Source organism: Liolophura sinensis, chromosome 9 (genome assembly GCF_032854445.1).
Source record: "Liolophura sinensis isolate JHLJ2023 chromosome 9, CUHK_Ljap_v2, whole genome shotgun sequence".
In the NCBI taxonomy this organism is placed as follows: Eukaryota; Metazoa; Mollusca; class Polyplacophora; order Chitonida; family Chitonidae; genus Liolophura; species Liolophura sinensis.
In genome coordinates, this window is record NC_088303.1 from 29,827,577 (window position 1) to 29,846,407 (window position 18,831).

Here is an 18,831-nt window from a genome sequence, read left to right on the forward strand (position 1 = left end):
CATTTGGTAAGTGCACTAGCACATCTAAATGTAGAACAGTGTGATAGGAGGGTCTGCCGTGACTCATTTGGTAAGTGCACTAGCACATCTAAATGTAGAACAGTGTGATAGGAGGGTCTGCCGTGACTCATTTGGTAAGTGCACTAGCACATCTAAATGTAGAACAGTGTGATAGGAGGGTCTGCCGTGACTCATTTGGTAAGTGCACTAGCACATCGTAATGACCCAGGAGCCTCTCACCAGTGCGGTCGCTGTGAGTTCAAGTCCAGCTCATTCTGGCTTCTTCTCCAGCCTTATGTGGGAAGGTCTGCCAGCAACCTGCGGATGGGTGTGGATTTTCCCCAGGCTCTGTCCGGTTTTCTCCCACCATAATGCTGGCCGCCATTGTATAAGTAAAATATTCTTGAGTACAGCAACAAAAAAAAAAAAAAAAAAAATGAAATAAATAAATAAAAGAAATAAATGTGATAGGAGGTAAATGTATTGTAAATACATGTTTCCAATATTTGAAGATGATCAAACAATAAAAGGTTTGAAACTTGAATCTAATTAATTGTTTTTGAGAAGATACATAATCGTAGCCAGCCAAAATGTGTAGTGACAGCAGCCCAACATCATCTGTAGTGATTGAATTGTGAACAAGATCTCATTTGTAATTATGTACGTGTACAATCATGTACAGTTTTTATCCTGCAATCAGAGTCAAGTTTCATTTCCATATATGTGGTCCTGTATCAGTCATGCTGATAACAAACTGAGGAAAGTGTGTCTGCATAACCCAAAAACTTCTTTTATATATATTATTGCACTCAAGTGCATGTAGGTGCATTAATATGTTTGTACTGATGAATAAACCTGTACCAGTAAATTGTAATTTGGACTGAGAACTTTATTACCATGGTTTAAGGCTTCAGTCTGTAGGGCTTCCATGGGAAAAGGAACATGCTGTGTATGGTTGTCTATCTGCAGACCGTGAAAAGAGGATAGTGGATAGTGAAGTTTCTATGAAGTAATCCTGAATGTTGTTTCTTATACCCTTTTCCATAACAAGGCAATTCAGATTTGTGTGACATAATAACGTTTGAAGCAGAAAGATATATGTTTAGGTGAGAAGTGTGCATACAGGAACGGCTTGTGTTAAAACCTTTAATGTTGTGTATTTAATTTAATCAAGTGCATTGTATGACAAATATATGTTAACATTTGAGTTCACTCATGTCGTGTCCACATTAATAGACACAGAACAAGCAGTTTTGTGTAAACATTCACACAGAACAGGTAGCTTTGTGTCCACTTTGACACAGAACAATTTGGTATCTGCATCAACTATTTGGACCCTTGTAGTGCTAAAGTTTTGGGTTGTTCAAACTCCCAGTCACGTGCAGATAAGGTGCATGTTCTATAAGGCAGCAGCACCACCAACATGTCATTTGTTTTACTTCGTTGATTTGTCCAAGTGCTTGCCCATATTTAAACCCACGCATTATTGTAAGGCATGATGGCTTTTTGTTCCAATAGCCATATTCACATGTTTACAAGCTAGTCTAGTTCATGCTGAGTGGCACATACAATTCCAATAGCCATATCCACATGTTTACAAGCTAGTCTAGTTCATGCTGAGTGGCACATGCAATTCCAGTAGCCATATCCACATGTTTACAAGCTAGTCTAGTTCATGCTGAGTGGCACATGCAATTCCAGTAGCCATATCCACATGTTTACAAGCTAGTCTAGTTCATGCTGAGTGGCACATGCAATTCCAGTAGCCATATCCACATGTTTACAAGCTAGTCTAGTTCATGCTGAGTGGCACATGCAATTCCAGTAGCCATATCCACATGTTTACAAGCTAGTCTAGTTCATGCTGAGTGGCACATGCAATTCCAGTAGCCATATCCACATGTTTACAAGCTAGTCTAGTTCATGCTGAGTGGCACATGCAATTCCAGTAGCCATATCCACATGTTTACAAGCTAGTCTAGTTCATGCTGAGTGGCACATTTGTCAACCTTTCGTTTTCCACGGGTACAGGTGGGAATTTCAAAATAAGACAGTACATATTCATGTCACACTTACCACACAGTGTGCTGCATTTCCCTAACCTCTGGAAAGTGGATGACTCCGTGCATTTAGACCATGTTTCCGTGGCAACAGTGTCATATTTCACTGCTTTTTTCGAGACATTCTGGCACATTATTGACGGAATCTGATTGCATGTCATTATGGGATACTTTTTTGTTGAGCTCGAGTCTGGCCATTGGCGTTAGAATTGGGTAAATGGCATTGTATTGTGAGCTGGAAGGAGATGGTGTGTGAAACCAAGTGCCGTGACATTCCTTTAGCTGGTCGAAATTGCAAATTTTTGATACCAGAAATGATCCCTGACATGTTTTGACTCAGAAAGGATATTTTATTTTTGTGAGAGATTGTATTAACCGTGGAAATATTGAACTATTTTTTTTTTTTTCATGAGGTTGCATTCACTATTAATCGCAACTTGATGAGTAGAAACATTCATGCGCCTCTCACAACTTAATGCTTTGTGTACTGAAGCTCTCTGACAAGTGTTACAAGTGTACTCAGTGTATTCCCTCAACCATAGTGTGAAGATAAATCAGGCTTGTAATTTGAAATAAAGAAAAAAAAATGAAGGCAGGAAATATTGCTTGGGTGGGAAATACGCAAAAATAGTTTCAATACAGCAGATTCATGATGTAATCTGACTCTCAGATCACGCTGTAGCTAAGGTCCAGAGGAAAAGTGGAGCATTCCTTTGCCAGACATGCTGGGTTTTTGTAGTTTGTTTTTTCTTTTAAAAAATTAGTTGAGACAGCTGTCTCCCTGCAATCATAAAATTGTTATAAATTCATTTTTGCATGAATTTTCTTGATCAGTCTAAGAAAAAACCCACAGTGCTTATAAAAAAGACTTGTCGAAAAATACCCCCTCCCCCCCCCCCCCCAAAAAAAGAAAAAAAAAGTCACCAAAGTGAGGTAGAAAACATCTTGGCTGATGGCATTCTCCAAGTTCCCTAAAGTATACCAACGTGCAGTGCACATCTGTTGTCAACCATTTAACGGATTGATTCAATTTCCTGAGAAAAGGACAAGGCTGAAATTCATTTTATCTTCCATTTCTGAAATATGATGAGTCTTTTGTGGAGATCAAAGGTACTTTTGATTCAGTTTTGTTGTCAAAGAGATTGTATAATTTAGCCTTGGTCATAAACCTTTTGTGACACATGGGAATTATGTGCGTGTGTATTTCCTGTATTTCTGTGATAACAGGCATGGACGATCAATCAGACATGAACATGTAGTCAGGTCTCAGGTGTGTCTTCCAGGTATAAATATGTATTCAGGCCTTAGGAGTTCAGTATTTCCAAGCTTTCAGTTAAAATATTAATGCATTCAGGATTTGAGCTTGAAAGCTGTGAAAGTTCTTAAATTTTATTCCATTTATATCTCTTCAGTTCACTTATATTAATGCAAAGAACTGTGAAAGAAGTGAAATTTACCGTCATGTCTTTTGATATTGCTTGTAACTGCTTGATTTTGGGTGTTTTGGTTTTTTTCACATGATTTTTCTAACTTTTTGGACAAATTTGGCCAAAAAAGTAAGAAATTAATTGGGAAAGTTAACTTTTATTGTAATGTATAGAAAAATTTGGACTTTTCTCTAGGGTAATACCTTTTAAAAAGGCAGTTGAAAGCTGAGAAAAAGCCTAACCCAGCTTTGTTTCAAATGAAGAAATATCAGGTATTATTACTACAACTAATCAGGAAATTTTGAGTAAGGAATGGGTATAATGGCCTGTGATGCTCTGCAAATACGTATATCTGGTCCTGGCTTTATCTCTTTCAGAGCAGGTTGGTGAGTAATGTCAATGTAACTGGTATGTACTTGTAATCCAGACACCGCAAAACCCCATGGGTTCCAGTTTGTAATGTTACCATGGTGTCTTTCAAGAATAAACTCTTAGAACACAGAGCATATATGCAGTAAGCAAACTTGGTATCCAAGCCTTAACAATATCCATGGATTTTTATACAAGCAGGAATAAAACAGAAGAATTACTGTGGCTGCAATTGTGTGGTATAGCATGCAGGTACCTGTGGGGTTACATGTAACTAGTCTTGGCAAGACATACACTACTCTGTATCTCCAATTCCCTAAGGACATGACACGGTGAAGAAACGTTAAAAGCCGACCCGACCAAAATCGTTTAGCTCAAGGAGGTTGAAATTGAGTGGAGGTGAGAATAAACGAATTACATCTCTTACTATTTTACCATGGCAACGAAGTGGAGTGTCCATTTACTAGTGTCTCTGTGGTATTAAAAATGGTAAAGATTTAGAGGATTGAAGTGGTAATAAGGTGCAGACCAGCATCTGAGTCAAATTGTGCTCTGGTATAGTCAGTCTGTCTCCTGCACCAGGAGAACGTGCCATCCCACCGTTACGGGTTTGCATGGGTCTGATGAGATGTCGTAAACAGCTGAACAATTACATCTGCCTTAATTTTTACACCCTCACCCACCTAAAATAGGGTATAAACTAGAGCATCATTCTTGTCCCACTTAAAAGAAGATCTGTTCAAGCCTGCTTGCGGTGTTACTTTTTGGAGGGAACGAGATAAAAATCAATTGGCCATGGCTACAGAATGGCTCTCAGGAGTCCAGGATTGCTCAGCTGCTGGGTGTTAAAAGCTCTCCAGCTTTATAGCCTGTATAACTTTGCCTTCTACCCCATTCTGAGCCAGATCTTCCATTCAACTGGCATATGCTTTATAATTGTCTTGGCGAGGAAGTGTATTGGAGGATATCAAGTGGTACATGTACACATAGGTGTTTGGCCGAGTTACAGGTTATTGGGGATGAAAAATTAACTTTAACAACCAAGAAAATCACCCAATTGTTGCATTGAGCTCTATCCCCAAGTCAAAACCACGTAAATATCTAACATAAAGAAGCATTCTTACCTGAAGTGTTGTCTAAATTTTTCATTCAGAGTAGAATAGAGTAGAAATTTGGCCCTGTCTAGCGCAGTCCTCTGTCACCTCTTCGTTGCCCGTTTTGCATATGTAATACAACACTTTTTTTTTTTCAAATACTCTTTGGTGCCTTTCCTTGAAATCCCAGCAGTTAGAATACGCCGAGTGAAGGTGAAGTTGATTGGATTACAATTGTGGAGAAAACCAAATGTAAGATACACATGGACATACATACATACATACATACATAAACATACACACATACATACATAAACATACACACATACACATACACACATACATGTACATACATACATATGTGTACATGTATACTCTGTGTACTGTGGTCATACATGAGAAGCTCTGCCAGCAGTCTGCAAATGGTCATGGATTCCGGCCAAACCCCACTTGGTTTCCTACCATAATGCTAGCCGCGTCCTATTAGTCAACTATACTTGAGTAGGCTTAAAACACCAATCAAATTAATTAATAAATTCACACTTCTTCAGTTGGATGTGCCAAGTATTTCTTTGACTGCCTCAAACACCAACATGGTACATGTAGCTCTTGCTTGTTATTAAATTCCATGTTATTGTTACTATTAAATCTTCTGGAAAGCTATCGATAGAAAATAAGATGAATCGTGTATTATTGGGCTATTTATCTACAGATCAAAAACAACAATTACAATAGACTAAAATGTGATCTTTTTTTGAATTTTTTTGGCTCGTGTGCATGCCTATTGCCAAGCTGGCAGATCTTACTGGATGATTTATGGGATAGCTGCGTGAAGTTCTCCTTCCACGCAAATTCATATACACTTTACCCTGCCTCTGATGAATTGGAAGGACAAACAGCATGTGAGGCGTTTGGCGGATGAATTAATCAGCCGTCAATGCAGCCGTGATGGCAATCCAGCAGGAGGAGCTGGACGAAGCTGTCGCAGTGCATCACGACAGAGCTGCCGCACTCATCGTCACTGTGGTCCGAAGGGACACGGCTACGGATGTTTGCTGTTTCAGGGTCAGCAAGGTTGTTTAATTGCCAAGCAACCAGGAAAACGGACTGACTTGTAACATTTGCTGGCCAACATATTGCAGCAAGTATTAAGACTGCTCTGGCATCTCTTTATTCATGGAAAGGTTAGTTCTGTAATCCTGAACTGGGTGACATAAATGCACTGGCTTGTTCTGAGCAGTCTTGGCTTCTTTACAGGTATAAATCTATATTGCGTTGGTTTCTGTACCAGGCGTTCATTTTTGTCATGTTTTAACAGAATCTGCATGTAAATGGATTGCGGTAGATCTGCTTTTTGGAAATCAACCAGAATTAAAGCCAAAACTGGTACCACAGAGTTGTTGGTTTAGTTGAAAGGTTTAAAGCGTGTAAAAGGAAACAGATTTTGTGGATTCCATATTAATAATGTAAATGTAACTTTAATGATGTAGGATCTGAGGTAGTTTGGAATTATAAGAACATTTTATTTCAGTCAGTTTAAACATTATTTTGTGAGAGGGGAATCGGATGGAATCTGAAGTTATAAAGAGAACTGCATGATGTTCTGAATTCCTGTTTAAGCCGTGTGTACTTTCTTAAAAGATTCCTGTTCAGATATGTACACATGTTTGACTACATTGTGTGTCGGCAGAATTATGAAAATGTTTGATACCAGTCATGTTTACATGTATATTGTGTTTGTCTCAGTATTGCCACCATCAAAGTTTTCATGAAGTATTTGAGTATTGTGTCCAAGTGTTGAGGCATGGATAAAAATGGGTTCATTTCCCAAAATAGTCGACATAGATGTTGGAAGCGAAATTATTTTTAACATTTGTTAATGTTTTTGTGTTTTTTTGTTTTTTTTTTAATATAACAGTATATTGGCCTGGTCATTGTCAATCATTATGTATATGAGCATGTCGCCAACACACGAGCTGAATCTTGTAAAATCTGAAGATTTGATAGATATTGATTGTGTCTATTTCATGTTAAAGGTCCAACTTTGGTCGCCATTGAAGTCATACGTATATTATTAATGTATGTAAATCGGTAAACATTGCAGTGATGGATGGACTGAGCAAATTGTAGTCTTTATTGGCACTTTATAGTACGGTTTGTTTAACATTTGACACTTTTTGTGTAATTCTCAGTTTACCCGTGTTTATTGGTACACATATTAGTGGTCCAGTATTTTGCGAACTTTTAACTTTTACATATTACGATCAGATTGCCATCGCAGGCAAATTTCAAGTATGGCATTTCACTCATGATATATCATGATGCATTATCAGAGTTTTTGCTCCTGTTTATCAACGTCATTTGTAGTGTGATTTATTAGATCAAGATAGATAGATCAAGACATTGATAAATTTGCCGAAGGGTCATCATTGAAAAGTATGGACCATTGTTATAGCTAGGACATCACTTCCTGACTGCCCAGAACCCTCTGTAGCCGCTGGCTAAGCCAGAAATCATCTTGTCCACAAATAATTGACAGGTTCTCTGGCATGTATATATTGCGCAGAGAAAAAAAACTGCCAAGGACCCATTGTGTTTGGCGGCTAGTTCGTCACTAGTCAATGAAGGAAGACAAAAGAGATGATAGGGTTCAGGACTCCATGAGATATAGCCCTCTGGTTACGTAGACAGACTGTAAAGTGATTTGCGTGAAGCTGGCCCGTTGCTCTTCTGAGCGGAAAAAGTCAGCTCGCTGGCAGCGGATATTCTCAGAACTGTGGTCCTATCCCTGCCGCAGGTGGCTCACATAATGGCCAGATCATGTTCTTTATTTGCAAGTGAGCTTGGCGTTAAAACGCAAGGTCTTCTCGCCATTTGGCAGCTGTTTTGTTCAGAGTTTTGGTGGCGTCAGGAAAGGATTATGGGTAGAAATATTTCCCATTTGGAAGTCAGATCATCCTGAACTTAATCTAGGCAATCCATATCAAGAATAATTTCCTCATTAATACACAAGTCAGCACGTAAAACTCAGCAGCAATTGATCCCAACTGTTGGGTTTTGTTAACAAAAAAACAGCACATGTAACCCAGGCGATGTTTCGTAGGAAATTGTTAAATGGACGAGGCACAAAGCAACTTGATGGAGGAAGAGAAATCGGTGATGGCCAAAGTTGACACAGGCACAGTGTGAACTAGCCAGACATTATCTCTGGTAATTTGCTTTTCATTTTTTTATGGAATCCAGCGTCAATTTCCAGAGGATCAGGAAGTGATTTATTTCTTTTGGGTTTCAGTAATTGTGTGTTGGCGACTTCATTTCAACCCATGTGCCATATTTTTCTCTGTATTATTATCTTAATGCTAGTTTGTAGTTGGTATAAATTATACAGTGTATCTTTGTCTATGGGGATTTGTTAAAGTTGCAGCCATGTCAGTATCAATATTTATACGTTTGTATCAGTAACCATTAACATTCCATTTATATTCTGCTCTATTTGTATGCGTAAAAGGTAGCAGGAAAAAGATTTTTTGCACATTCTCCCAGTCATGTAATGGAGAGAGAACATTTGGCTTGTGTTCTAGTTCTGGTGCTGGAAATAACGTTGATGACTCGCATAGCCTTTGGCACTTAAGCCCGTCTTAAATGTCTAACTGCGTGTAGTGGGGTGAGGGGTAGGGTAGGTCGTTAGGTTTGACCTCATTTGGAACTTGACAGAAAAAAATATACCCATAAGCTGTTCATCATTTTCCAGAGAAAAAAAAATTAGAACGAATGCTAGTGGTTGTTGTCCAAGAGGTATTTGGGAGCATATTGTCTGTAATAGTTTCATCCGATTTAATGTGGCAGAAAAGGAAATCGTCCTGAATTTAGGGTGTTTGTATTGTAAAAGTAAATCTGGAATTTGTCATGTTGAAAGACTAAGATGTCGCGGGTGAAAGTAAGAAAAATCGCACGTATTGAAAAAGAAGAAAATGCACCGTTTCTGCTGTTGTCACCCCCAACCCTGTTTTAATGTGTGTGGGGTACGAGTGGCACAACATGGTCTTTCCAGTTGCTCTAACATGGCGCTGCTCGTCAGGCTGTTGTAAGAATTGCTAAAAGTTAATTTATAAGGTTACCAATTCTAGGTCTGTTTTCATAACTCTTCCAAAATACCTAAGGTTAAATTATTTATTGTCTTTTCTTTTAAATTTTGTTCTGTGTGTGCTGGGGGAGAGTGAGAACATGGTGGTCAGTCAAAGGAGGATTTTCCAGGAGTACAGACACAGGCTTTAAAATCCTGTGCATCACCTGTAATCAGGAATGGTCATTTGTCAAGCTGGTTATGTCTGGTGTAGTGTGGTGTACTCTTCTACTCTGTCCGGGTAAAGACAGACCGACATGTGAATTATTAAGGTGAAGATGGTACTTGCCTTTGCTGAGGGATGAATGATAAACGCGATCAAGGTGAAATTGGCCAGTAGAAATGGCAAATGATCTGATTAGCATTGTTATCCGGTCGGTGAACTCATCTGTCCACGGCTGATAGTTTAGATTTAGCCAGATTGTCAAAGGAAGACTTTGTGCTGGGAAATTTCAAGTGAGGGGAATATCTTCATGTTAGACGGCCCTAATTTGGACTCGCGTCCCTGCCATAATTGACTTACCTCTGTCTACAGGACTTAATCGATGCTTGTTTTATGACCAAGTGATTGGCTGTCCCTGGAAAAGGCATAATTCTGTCTGGACGCTTCCTGCCCCTGCCTTTTACAGTCTGGTCAGCTGATGTGGATCAAATTATGGGTCTTGAAGTTCAGCCAGTTCTTGTGATGATCATCATGTAGATAGGTGGATGTTAGCCAGGTGTGGATGTCAGCCAGGTGTGGATGTTAGCCAGGTGTGGATGTCTGGCCTGTACATAACACATGCCATGTTTCACACAGTCTGCCTGTACATTGTACATGTACATGTATGTTTGTCCTAACTCACATGTGTATATCTGTATTGTTCATTTATTCACCTGTCATGTACATGTACAGTAGGGACCGAGGTGGTTAACACACGTCCGCGCCTCTCACCAGTGTGGTCACTCTCAGGTAAAGTCCAGTTGTCTTCCCCTCTGGACATACTTGGAAAGGTCTGGCAACGACCTGCGGAAGGTTGTGGGTTTCCCCCAGCCTCTGTCTGGTTTCCTCCCACCATAATTCCAGTTGCTGTTGTATAAGTGAATGTTCTTGAGTACGGAGAAAAACACCAATGAAATAAATGAGTAAATAAATGTATGTTAATACTTGTAGTCTTCTTTTTGTCATGTTTCACGTAATCTGTCTGTACTGTATGTTCGTCTGTGTGTACGCATTTCCATACTCCTTTTTTCTCTTCTGAGCTATATTCCAAAATGGTTTTGCGTAGTAAAAATGAAACTTGTTTTAGTAGATGCACCTGTTTGTATGTCCATCATTCTGTCACAAAACAGTTTTGTGGACATCGTAAAATGCACCATAACACGTTACAGATCAAGTTCAGTTGCTTGGGTTTACATCCATTTTGGACAGAAGCATTCTTTTTTTTTGTTGTTGACTTTTATCATACAAGTAGCTGCAAATCTTATTCTGACGGCCCAAACCCAATTTAATAAGACGCCTCCCCCCCCCCTCCCAAATTGATTTGATGACTTTAAAATGTTTCCATCATGGTACATGGCTTAAAAATGTGTAGCGTACTATGACAGTGGCTCTTTTAGGATTTCAGTTATTCACAGATTTTGTGAATTAACATGTTTTAATGTGCATGTATTAAAGATAATAAAATGTGTGTACGCTTTAAACGTTTAATTCTTTTTGTGGTAGCAGAATAAGGAGGCTGATTTTGACACAGTAAAATATATGTGAAGAAAACCATTTTGGCTTTGTTCATTTTGATATGTCCTTTAGAAAATGAAGACAATTCTCCATTCCGTTGCATAAAGCCATGGCAGCGTTGATCGTTTATAATGCCTGATTGTGAGGATCTGTCATATACATGTATTTTCTTAGAGAAGGCGTTGGATTTTTATGATTGTGATTTCCACGTCTGCCATCGTTGCGTGTCTGAAATACCACCTACATGCCAGTGTTACAAAGCCCTAAAATCAGTCATTCTCCGAAGCCTCAGTGACATTTGTACTCACAATTGTCATTTCCTCTGATAATTTAGAAGCTCTCCAAGGAATCACAGTGTCTATTGCAGAGCATTAGTGAAACCTTGCCATTATAGACCTGCATCAATCAACCTGTTATATTGTCTTACGCCAGCCGAAGGCCGGACAAAATATATCACCTATTCTTTAGACCAGATTAAATGTACACTCACCGCCAGCCTAGGGGGAAGTATTCCATCAGTTCAGGTGTTGGTCTTTAACATTGATATCTATGGCTGTAGAGGATCCCGACATGCTTGTATATCTTCTTAACAAATAGCCATCTATCATAATGAATCATGTCGGTAGTTTCAAGTTCTGGTTTCATGATCATGAAGCCGTCATCATGACTAAACTAAATCAGACTTAGTCTTAGGTTTGAAACATTTTACTGCACTAAAATGGTGAGTCACTGTAAGGATTTCTATTTCAGTACTTAAAATTCAACTAAAAATTGTCTTAGACCTTCATAACAAGAAGTTAAATTAGAGTTTACGATCAAATCTAAGTTCAGGAATAATACTACAAGTTAAGACAACAACGTAAATCTAAAGACTTAGACAGCTTTGTGATCCTGTGGCTTGCTGTGCAAAGAACGGTGTAATGTGCAGTTTCTGTAGCTTTGAGTGTACAATTACCATGGCAACATAATATCAGCCAATATATATTTTACGGGAATTTCTGACGTACATTAATACAAGTCTCTGTATGTATGTTAAAAGTCAGAATCAAATTCGAATTTGCCCCATGTGTCTCAAGATGCATTCATGCAGCTTTAATTAGGATTTGAAACCAAATGGTATTTGTTAGTGATGACACACCCCCTTCATTGAGATTTGCCCTTGTGATGCAACTGCTATGTATATTCCATTTGATTAGCAGCATTCAACTTAACCCGTGTGCTTGTTCACACCTTTAGATTTAGTTGTGCTGATGGGTTGTTACTACAGCTTGTTTTGTATTAAAGTGATGGAGGTTGGCGTTGTCTTGTCACTGAACTGCTCTGGCTGAACTAAATGCGGCTCTTGCTGGCTCGTCCACAGCTTTACATGCAAATTCAGTAGGTTGGACATGTTCCACTTTTTACCAACTACTGTATACAATGTGGTCATTGTGAGTTCAAGTCCAGCACATGCTGGCTTTCTTTCTGGCCATGCGTGGGAGGACCTGCAGGTAATGTCCTGATTGACGTGGGTTTCCCCTTCGATCCAGTCATAATGCTGGCCGCCGACACATGAGTGAAATATTCTTGAGACGGTGTAAAACACCTATTAATTAAATAAATAAATCAGTCTTGAAATATACACGTGCTCAATCATGACAAAAAAGCTACATGCAGGACCATGACTAACAAAATGAAATACTGTTCTCTCAAAAGGAGGATGGCCTTTGACAGGACGGTCCTCTATCTGTTAAAGACCCATGTACACTGTACATTTATGCCATATTTCCCTTATAGTATCCGAATCAGGACAGACAAAAAAAACAAAGAAGAAAAAAAAAAAATTTTGTACAATGTTCTACCTGTTCATGTCGTCCAAGTACAGTCACATTCATGGAATTTTTTTCCTCATCAAGGATAACTTTTGAAAAGATATACAGACACACATGTAAATTGACTTTGTACGTATATTTTGTAAACCTCTACATGTATTAAAAGTTGTATGAAAATTTTTATACCCTTCATAACCCTTGGAAAAATCCAGTGTTTTTTATTCTCCCCATCAATCATGTTCTGATGCAGCCAGCGTAAAAATGGTAAGATAATTTCTCCCCTCGTCCCCAACAGGATTAACCATTCTGAAAGCACTATTAAATATACTGGAATGAGAAACAGCAAAAAAAAAAAATTCACGAACCTTACAGCTATTCCATCAAATTCCTAATGTCATCGATTTTCCCAGGGTTTATTTTATCATCTCTGTATTAGATGAAGCATAGCTTCTGGGCAACAGCATGGACACTCAATGGGAGAATTCAGTACCGTTTGCTGCTGGAGTGCTCAGTATGGTGGGGTTGGGGCACCAATCAAAATGAGGTCTCTAGGGCAACGAGGGAACATGCTAGGCCTGATGTCTACGCTTTGTGGTGGCCTTGGCTCAGTAATTAGCAATCGGCGCAACTTAATTCTTCCAAAAGTTGGACGCTTTTGGGTCTTTGGGTGTATTGATTTTTATGACAGACTAGGATGAACAAGTATCCTCATGCTGTTAATTATTTGACCTCGGAAGGTCCGCAGTCAAGAAAACCAAACCCACAGGGTGTCCTTTTCCACACTCCGTTTCGATGGTTTATCTAGTGACTGACCAGTAATTGCCCCAGAAGTATCTATATCAATGCTTATTGCCTTGTAAACAAGCCGGGCAAATGACTGCAAGTATTAGGTTTTCTCCAGTCACCCTCCTGGCCCTACCACCACCAACCCTAGTGCACCAAGGGGGACTAGGATCAGTTGACATGGAGGGCACTTTGGACCTAGCATCTCAGTTCTGTGTTCACATACTCAATGATGCCAGCCCTCAGTGTGTATTCAAGGATTGCAACTGACTTCTCTAGGAACATCATAGATAACTGGTTGTCCCCATGTATGGAGGACAGTATTAGTTGAAGCTGCTCTCTCCCTATTCTACTCTCCTCTGCCTCTCCTTGACAGCAGAAAATAAAAAAAGAATAAAGAGTAGTGGTCAATAAAGTGTCATAATGGTCACCTAGTTCCATATGTAAGACATTGTTAAGTTAGTCCTTATTATATGTGTACCAACCTTTAAAATCCCCTCATACTGCTTGCGTAACGCAATTGTAGGCTTGATTGTAACTACCATGGCAACACATGTATAAAACATACATTACCATGTTAGCTACTGTACTGTCAACTTAGCCTACGATATCTGTGTGCAAGAGGACATCCGAGACGACGTCTGAGACGTGATATTAGTTCCTGTGATCTTCATTCATTTAAGACATGCAAAGGAGTCCCTGTGGTCCACGTGGACTATGTCTCATTGGTCAACACCTTGCCCTAAGAGGTGTTATATTTGTCATGTTAAGACTGACCACATCAGTAACATCTTGTCGCTATGTAAGGTGTATTAAATGGGATACTCTTTAATGTTTTTTGGGTGTGTTAAATGGGATACTCTTTAATGTTCTTAGGTGTGTTAAATGGGATACTCTTTAATGTTTTTAGGTGTGTTAAATGGGATACCCTTTAATGTTTTTTGGGTGTGTTAAATGGGATACTCTTTAATGTTTTTAGGTGTGTTAAATGGGATACCCTTTAATGTTTTTTAGGTGTGTTAAATGGGATACTCTTTAATGTTCTTAGGTGTGTTAAATGGGATACTCTTTAATGTTTTTAGGTGTGTTAAATGGGATACCCTTTAATGTTTTTTGGGTGTGTTAAATGGGATACTCTTTAATGTTTTTAGGTGTGTTAAATGGGATACCCTTTAATGTTTTTAGTTGTGGTAAATGGGCTACTCTGACATGCTATACAGAAAGAAGTTCAAATCATGGTAGCTTGCATACACCTTTTTTTTCTGCATCAGTGATAGCGTACTGTCTGTGAAGTGTCTTATGAACCAGCTTGAAATATACAAGTCTGTAAGTGGGAAGGTCTGGCAGCAACCTGCGGACGGTCGTGGGTTTACTCCCACCATAATGCTGGCCGCCATTGTATAAGTGAAATATTCTTGAGTATGGCGTAAAACACCAATCAAATAAATAATTTGAAATATACAAGTACTTCTAGAAGGAACCATAGATTACATGGTTTTGTATATCTTTGTTTAAAGGCAGAAAGGATTTCTATGGTTAGCTGCAATGAAAAGCTTTTGAGCTTCATTCTATTTTCATTTTTATTCAGGGGAATCTTTTTGATCATGCCTGTTCTTTATGGAGAACAGTTTGTCCAAGCATTCTGTGTTATGGATCTAATCCATTCCAAAGATAAAACCATTGATACATATGCTAAAACATGTACATGTAGCTTTTCAAAAACTTTTTACATGTATGTCTGCTTATAAAAGGCTGTAGCAAATGCAGCGGATACTACTCTAATTCCACAACGTTTTTGCATATGAAAGAGCAACTTTCGGTGCAATTTATACATACTTATAATTGGATCTTCAAGGTGAAACTGAATGGTTAGATTGTCCAGTTTCAGGGCTTCAAAAAAGTATAAATTTATCAGTCTGCACAGAATAATGCCTTTAGAATATGCTTGAGTAAACACCTTTCAAACGTGCGTAAAGGTTGAATTACAGTGAGTGATTATACTGTAGCTATGATGATTGTACCTGGATATTACCATTGCTAAGATATTGTCCGTTTATTCCTGTCCTCACAGACTCTGTTTACCAGCCTGCCCCACAGGTTATCTGGGATTTCTATGGCAATGTACATGTAATTAGGCACCTAATTAACCCATTGATCTCTCATAGATATACACATGTACACAAGTATACCAGGCAGATGTACACGTACCCTAATTCTTCTAATGTGTGGGGCAGATAGTAGTGGTGTTGAAAGTAGAATATTACATTCCTTTATCACCCTTTTGGAAAAGTAATGATATGAGTAAGTTGTTCATTAAACGGTCTAACCATCTGAGAAAAAAGAAACTCAGTATTCCTGCAACAATTACATATATGTAGGCTAAAATGAACAGATCAAGTGTCCCAAAGTTAAGAAGGAATAAAGTAGTACATGTGTAGCTATCTTTAGTCGGAGACCCTGGGCAGTGTCCTTTTCCCTCCCACCCTTATGCTGGCTGCTGTGGTATAAGTGAAATATTCTTGAGTGTGATGTAAAACGTGGATCAAATAAATACATGTAATGAGAGGTAGTATTGCTGAGGTCCATGTACTCTATTGAAGAAGCTCTCCTTTATCATTTATCTATAAATGTTAAGGATATGTGCAATGCTTGTTTTTTTTTTCTTAATGCATATGAGTGTATGGTGTGGGCCAGTGTATAAATCTACAAAAAAGCATGTCAACTTTCTTGTCAGTGCATAAGTATGGCTCCAAACAACAGATACCCTAAATCTCAGTGGTTAGTCTGGAATTTAATTAGCCTGCTGTTGTGACGGGGAATAAGCTGAATTGGAGGTGCAAAGCTGGTCTTTGCATCCCAAATATGTTCGTCCATGACATCATTTCTGATAGAAAATATGCATAAAATAGAGGGGTTTTTAAGAGAGATAAAATATACGCCTCAAAAATGCAAAAAAAGGTTATTATTTTTGTGGCTACATCTTCACTTTCCTTAAAACCGTACTCATTTTTTTAGTATTTTTTCTTGTATCCTTGAAGTAAACGATTCATTAATGATCTGTCTGTTTGATACATTGTAGGTGTTCACTAGTTGAACTGAAAGTACACATTTGTCTGAAATTTGTTGCAACATGCATATACAGTGTATTTCTTTGATTGATGTTTATACGTAATTGCAGTATTAGTACTGTATTCTGAACCTGAATGGTCCAATACTACTCTATAAAAAAATACCACTTTATAAATAAGCTGACATGTTTGTACATTTGGGAGTTGTACATTAATTTGGTTTTATATTTGAGAATACTTTCCAAACTCATTGCTCACTATAGAGAAGCAGTTTTTTTTTCATAATCCTTGTAGCATTCAGCATACATATATTTATTTATTTATTTATTTGATTAGTGTCTTACACCGTACTTAAAAATATTTCACTTTTACGGCAACAGCCAGCATTATGGTGGGAGGAAACCGGGCAGAGCCTGGGGGAAACCCACGACCATCCGCAGGTTGCTGGCAGACCCTCCCACTTACGGTCGTAGAGGAAGCCAGCATGAGCTGGACTGGAACTCGCTTATATTTATTAAGTAATTTACACCCTTCTTCTTGAGTGGGGATTTATCATTAATGAAGACTGATCTATGGGTATGTTGCCTGGCTAATTACCTCTTACCCTTATTCTGTGTTTCAGAATGCCGATCAAAGGGTACATTGCTGGGCGCCCTGTGTCGCGCTGGGAAGCGGAGACAGATAACATTGACATTGACTATCGTAATCTTGATGGACATGGACTCGGGCCTTGTGGATGTATTGAAGAATGTCAAACAGGGAAAAAAGGATGTGCATTAAAAATACTTGTTTGTATCGTCATAGTTTTTGTTGGTATTTTTATTGGTTACGTCATTGGGCGTAACATTCAGCCTCTGACAAAACAGGAATCTTACTGTCCAGCATTGGCACCAGTAGCACCATCAATACAGGTAAGACGTGTGGGTATAGATGTAATCAATAGGTGTTCTCAGCCAGTAACAAATGCTACAGACACATCTGGTTGGTGGCCCCAATCTTTTTTAATCAGACACTAAAGATACATGAAGTAATTACTGATTCCACTTTATCACTTGTAACTTCATTAACAGTGTTTTCCAATTGTTCTCGACTTGCAAACTTGTGTAAACTAGTAAACAATCAATCAGACAAATAGTTACATATACAGTATATCATAAGGGTGTGCGTCTGCTTCGGGAGTGGTAGATCCATGATCAATCCTGGGTTTAGTCACACCTAAGACTGTAAAAGAGGAAGTTGTAACTTCCTCGCTTGGCGTTCAGCATGAAGGGGATAGTGCAACGAATGGTTGACCCGTATCAGTATAATGGCTCTGGCGGGGCGGCTTACTTGCCTTTGGTAAGTCGTGTCAATGAAGCAGCACTAGATAAAAGAGCGGTGGAAATCCGTCCTGCAACAAGGAGGCACATTACATACACCCTAAGGATTCCTTCATCGTCATATGACTGAAAAATTGTTGAGTACGATGTTAAACCCCAAGCACTCACTCACTCACAAGGGTGATATGCATACTGTTGGACAAGTTATACATGTATATTTGATCACTATTAATAGCATGGAAGCTGAATTTTATCATGTAAAAGCACATAGTGGACATTGTTACCTGTTTTCCATTGTTATCGTATTGAACATTTTTTGTTTTTTTTTTTGTCGTTTCAGGATTACAACAAAACTTTAACAGAGATGATAAAAAAGAAGTTAGAACATATACCAAACTATAACCAGTCATTAAAGTGAGTACTGCTGTTATTAAGACCTACTTATTGTTGGCATGTTAAGAAGTCCGAATATAGTTGACCAGAAAAATGGCATATTGGAACAACGTTAGCATGGGTTGTTAACGCGTACTTCAGCATTTGCTGCCGTCTGTCTGCGTACTGGATCTGTCATACAGACATTGCCACAGATTTACATTCTGTCTGCCAAGAGTCCATTGGAATTTAACATTTTCTGTACTTAATACGTTTCATCATAACCATTTTATGAATGAGATTTGGCCATGGGTTTATGAAATAACATGATAAATTATAGATGAGAGTTTGAGTTTTACACTGGGGAAGCATATTAATGTATTTTTAGCGCATTACTAAATATGTCTCCCGTTAATGGGTAGAAATTAGCTGAAATCAGAGGGGCTTTGGGATTAGCACTCTCTGTTGGTCTATGATTTTGTCATTTAGTTGCACAAATACTGAGAATAATTTGGAGAATGCTTCAGCAGATTGCCTTCAAACATGAGCGAGAGGTGAGGAGTGTTATCCATCGCTGTCCATAAACAACCTTGAAAGTGAGAAAAAAACTTGCTGTTAACCATCTATCTTTTGAGCTAAAACAGTAGAGACCACACTTTATAGTAATGTGTCTCTCCTTGAATTACCT

General features: G+C 38.6%; 1 protein-coding gene across 1 annotated transcript in view; it reads left to right on the forward strand.

Moving 5' to 3' along the window:
- LOC135475351 (putative N-acetylated-alpha-linked acidic dipeptidase) overlaps nt 1-18,831 on the forward strand; it is a 50,982-nt gene that overhangs the window by 14,209 nt on the left and 17,942 nt on the right. The window contains exons 4-5 of the mRNA XM_064755211.1: nt 17,075-17,363; nt 18,112-18,185. Of these exons, the coding sequence (XP_064611281.1) occupies nt 17,076-17,363; nt 18,112-18,185 (362 nt within the window). The 5' untranslated portion in view covers nt 17,075. The remainder of the gene's footprint in view (nt 1-17,074; nt 17,364-18,111; nt 18,186-18,831) is intronic.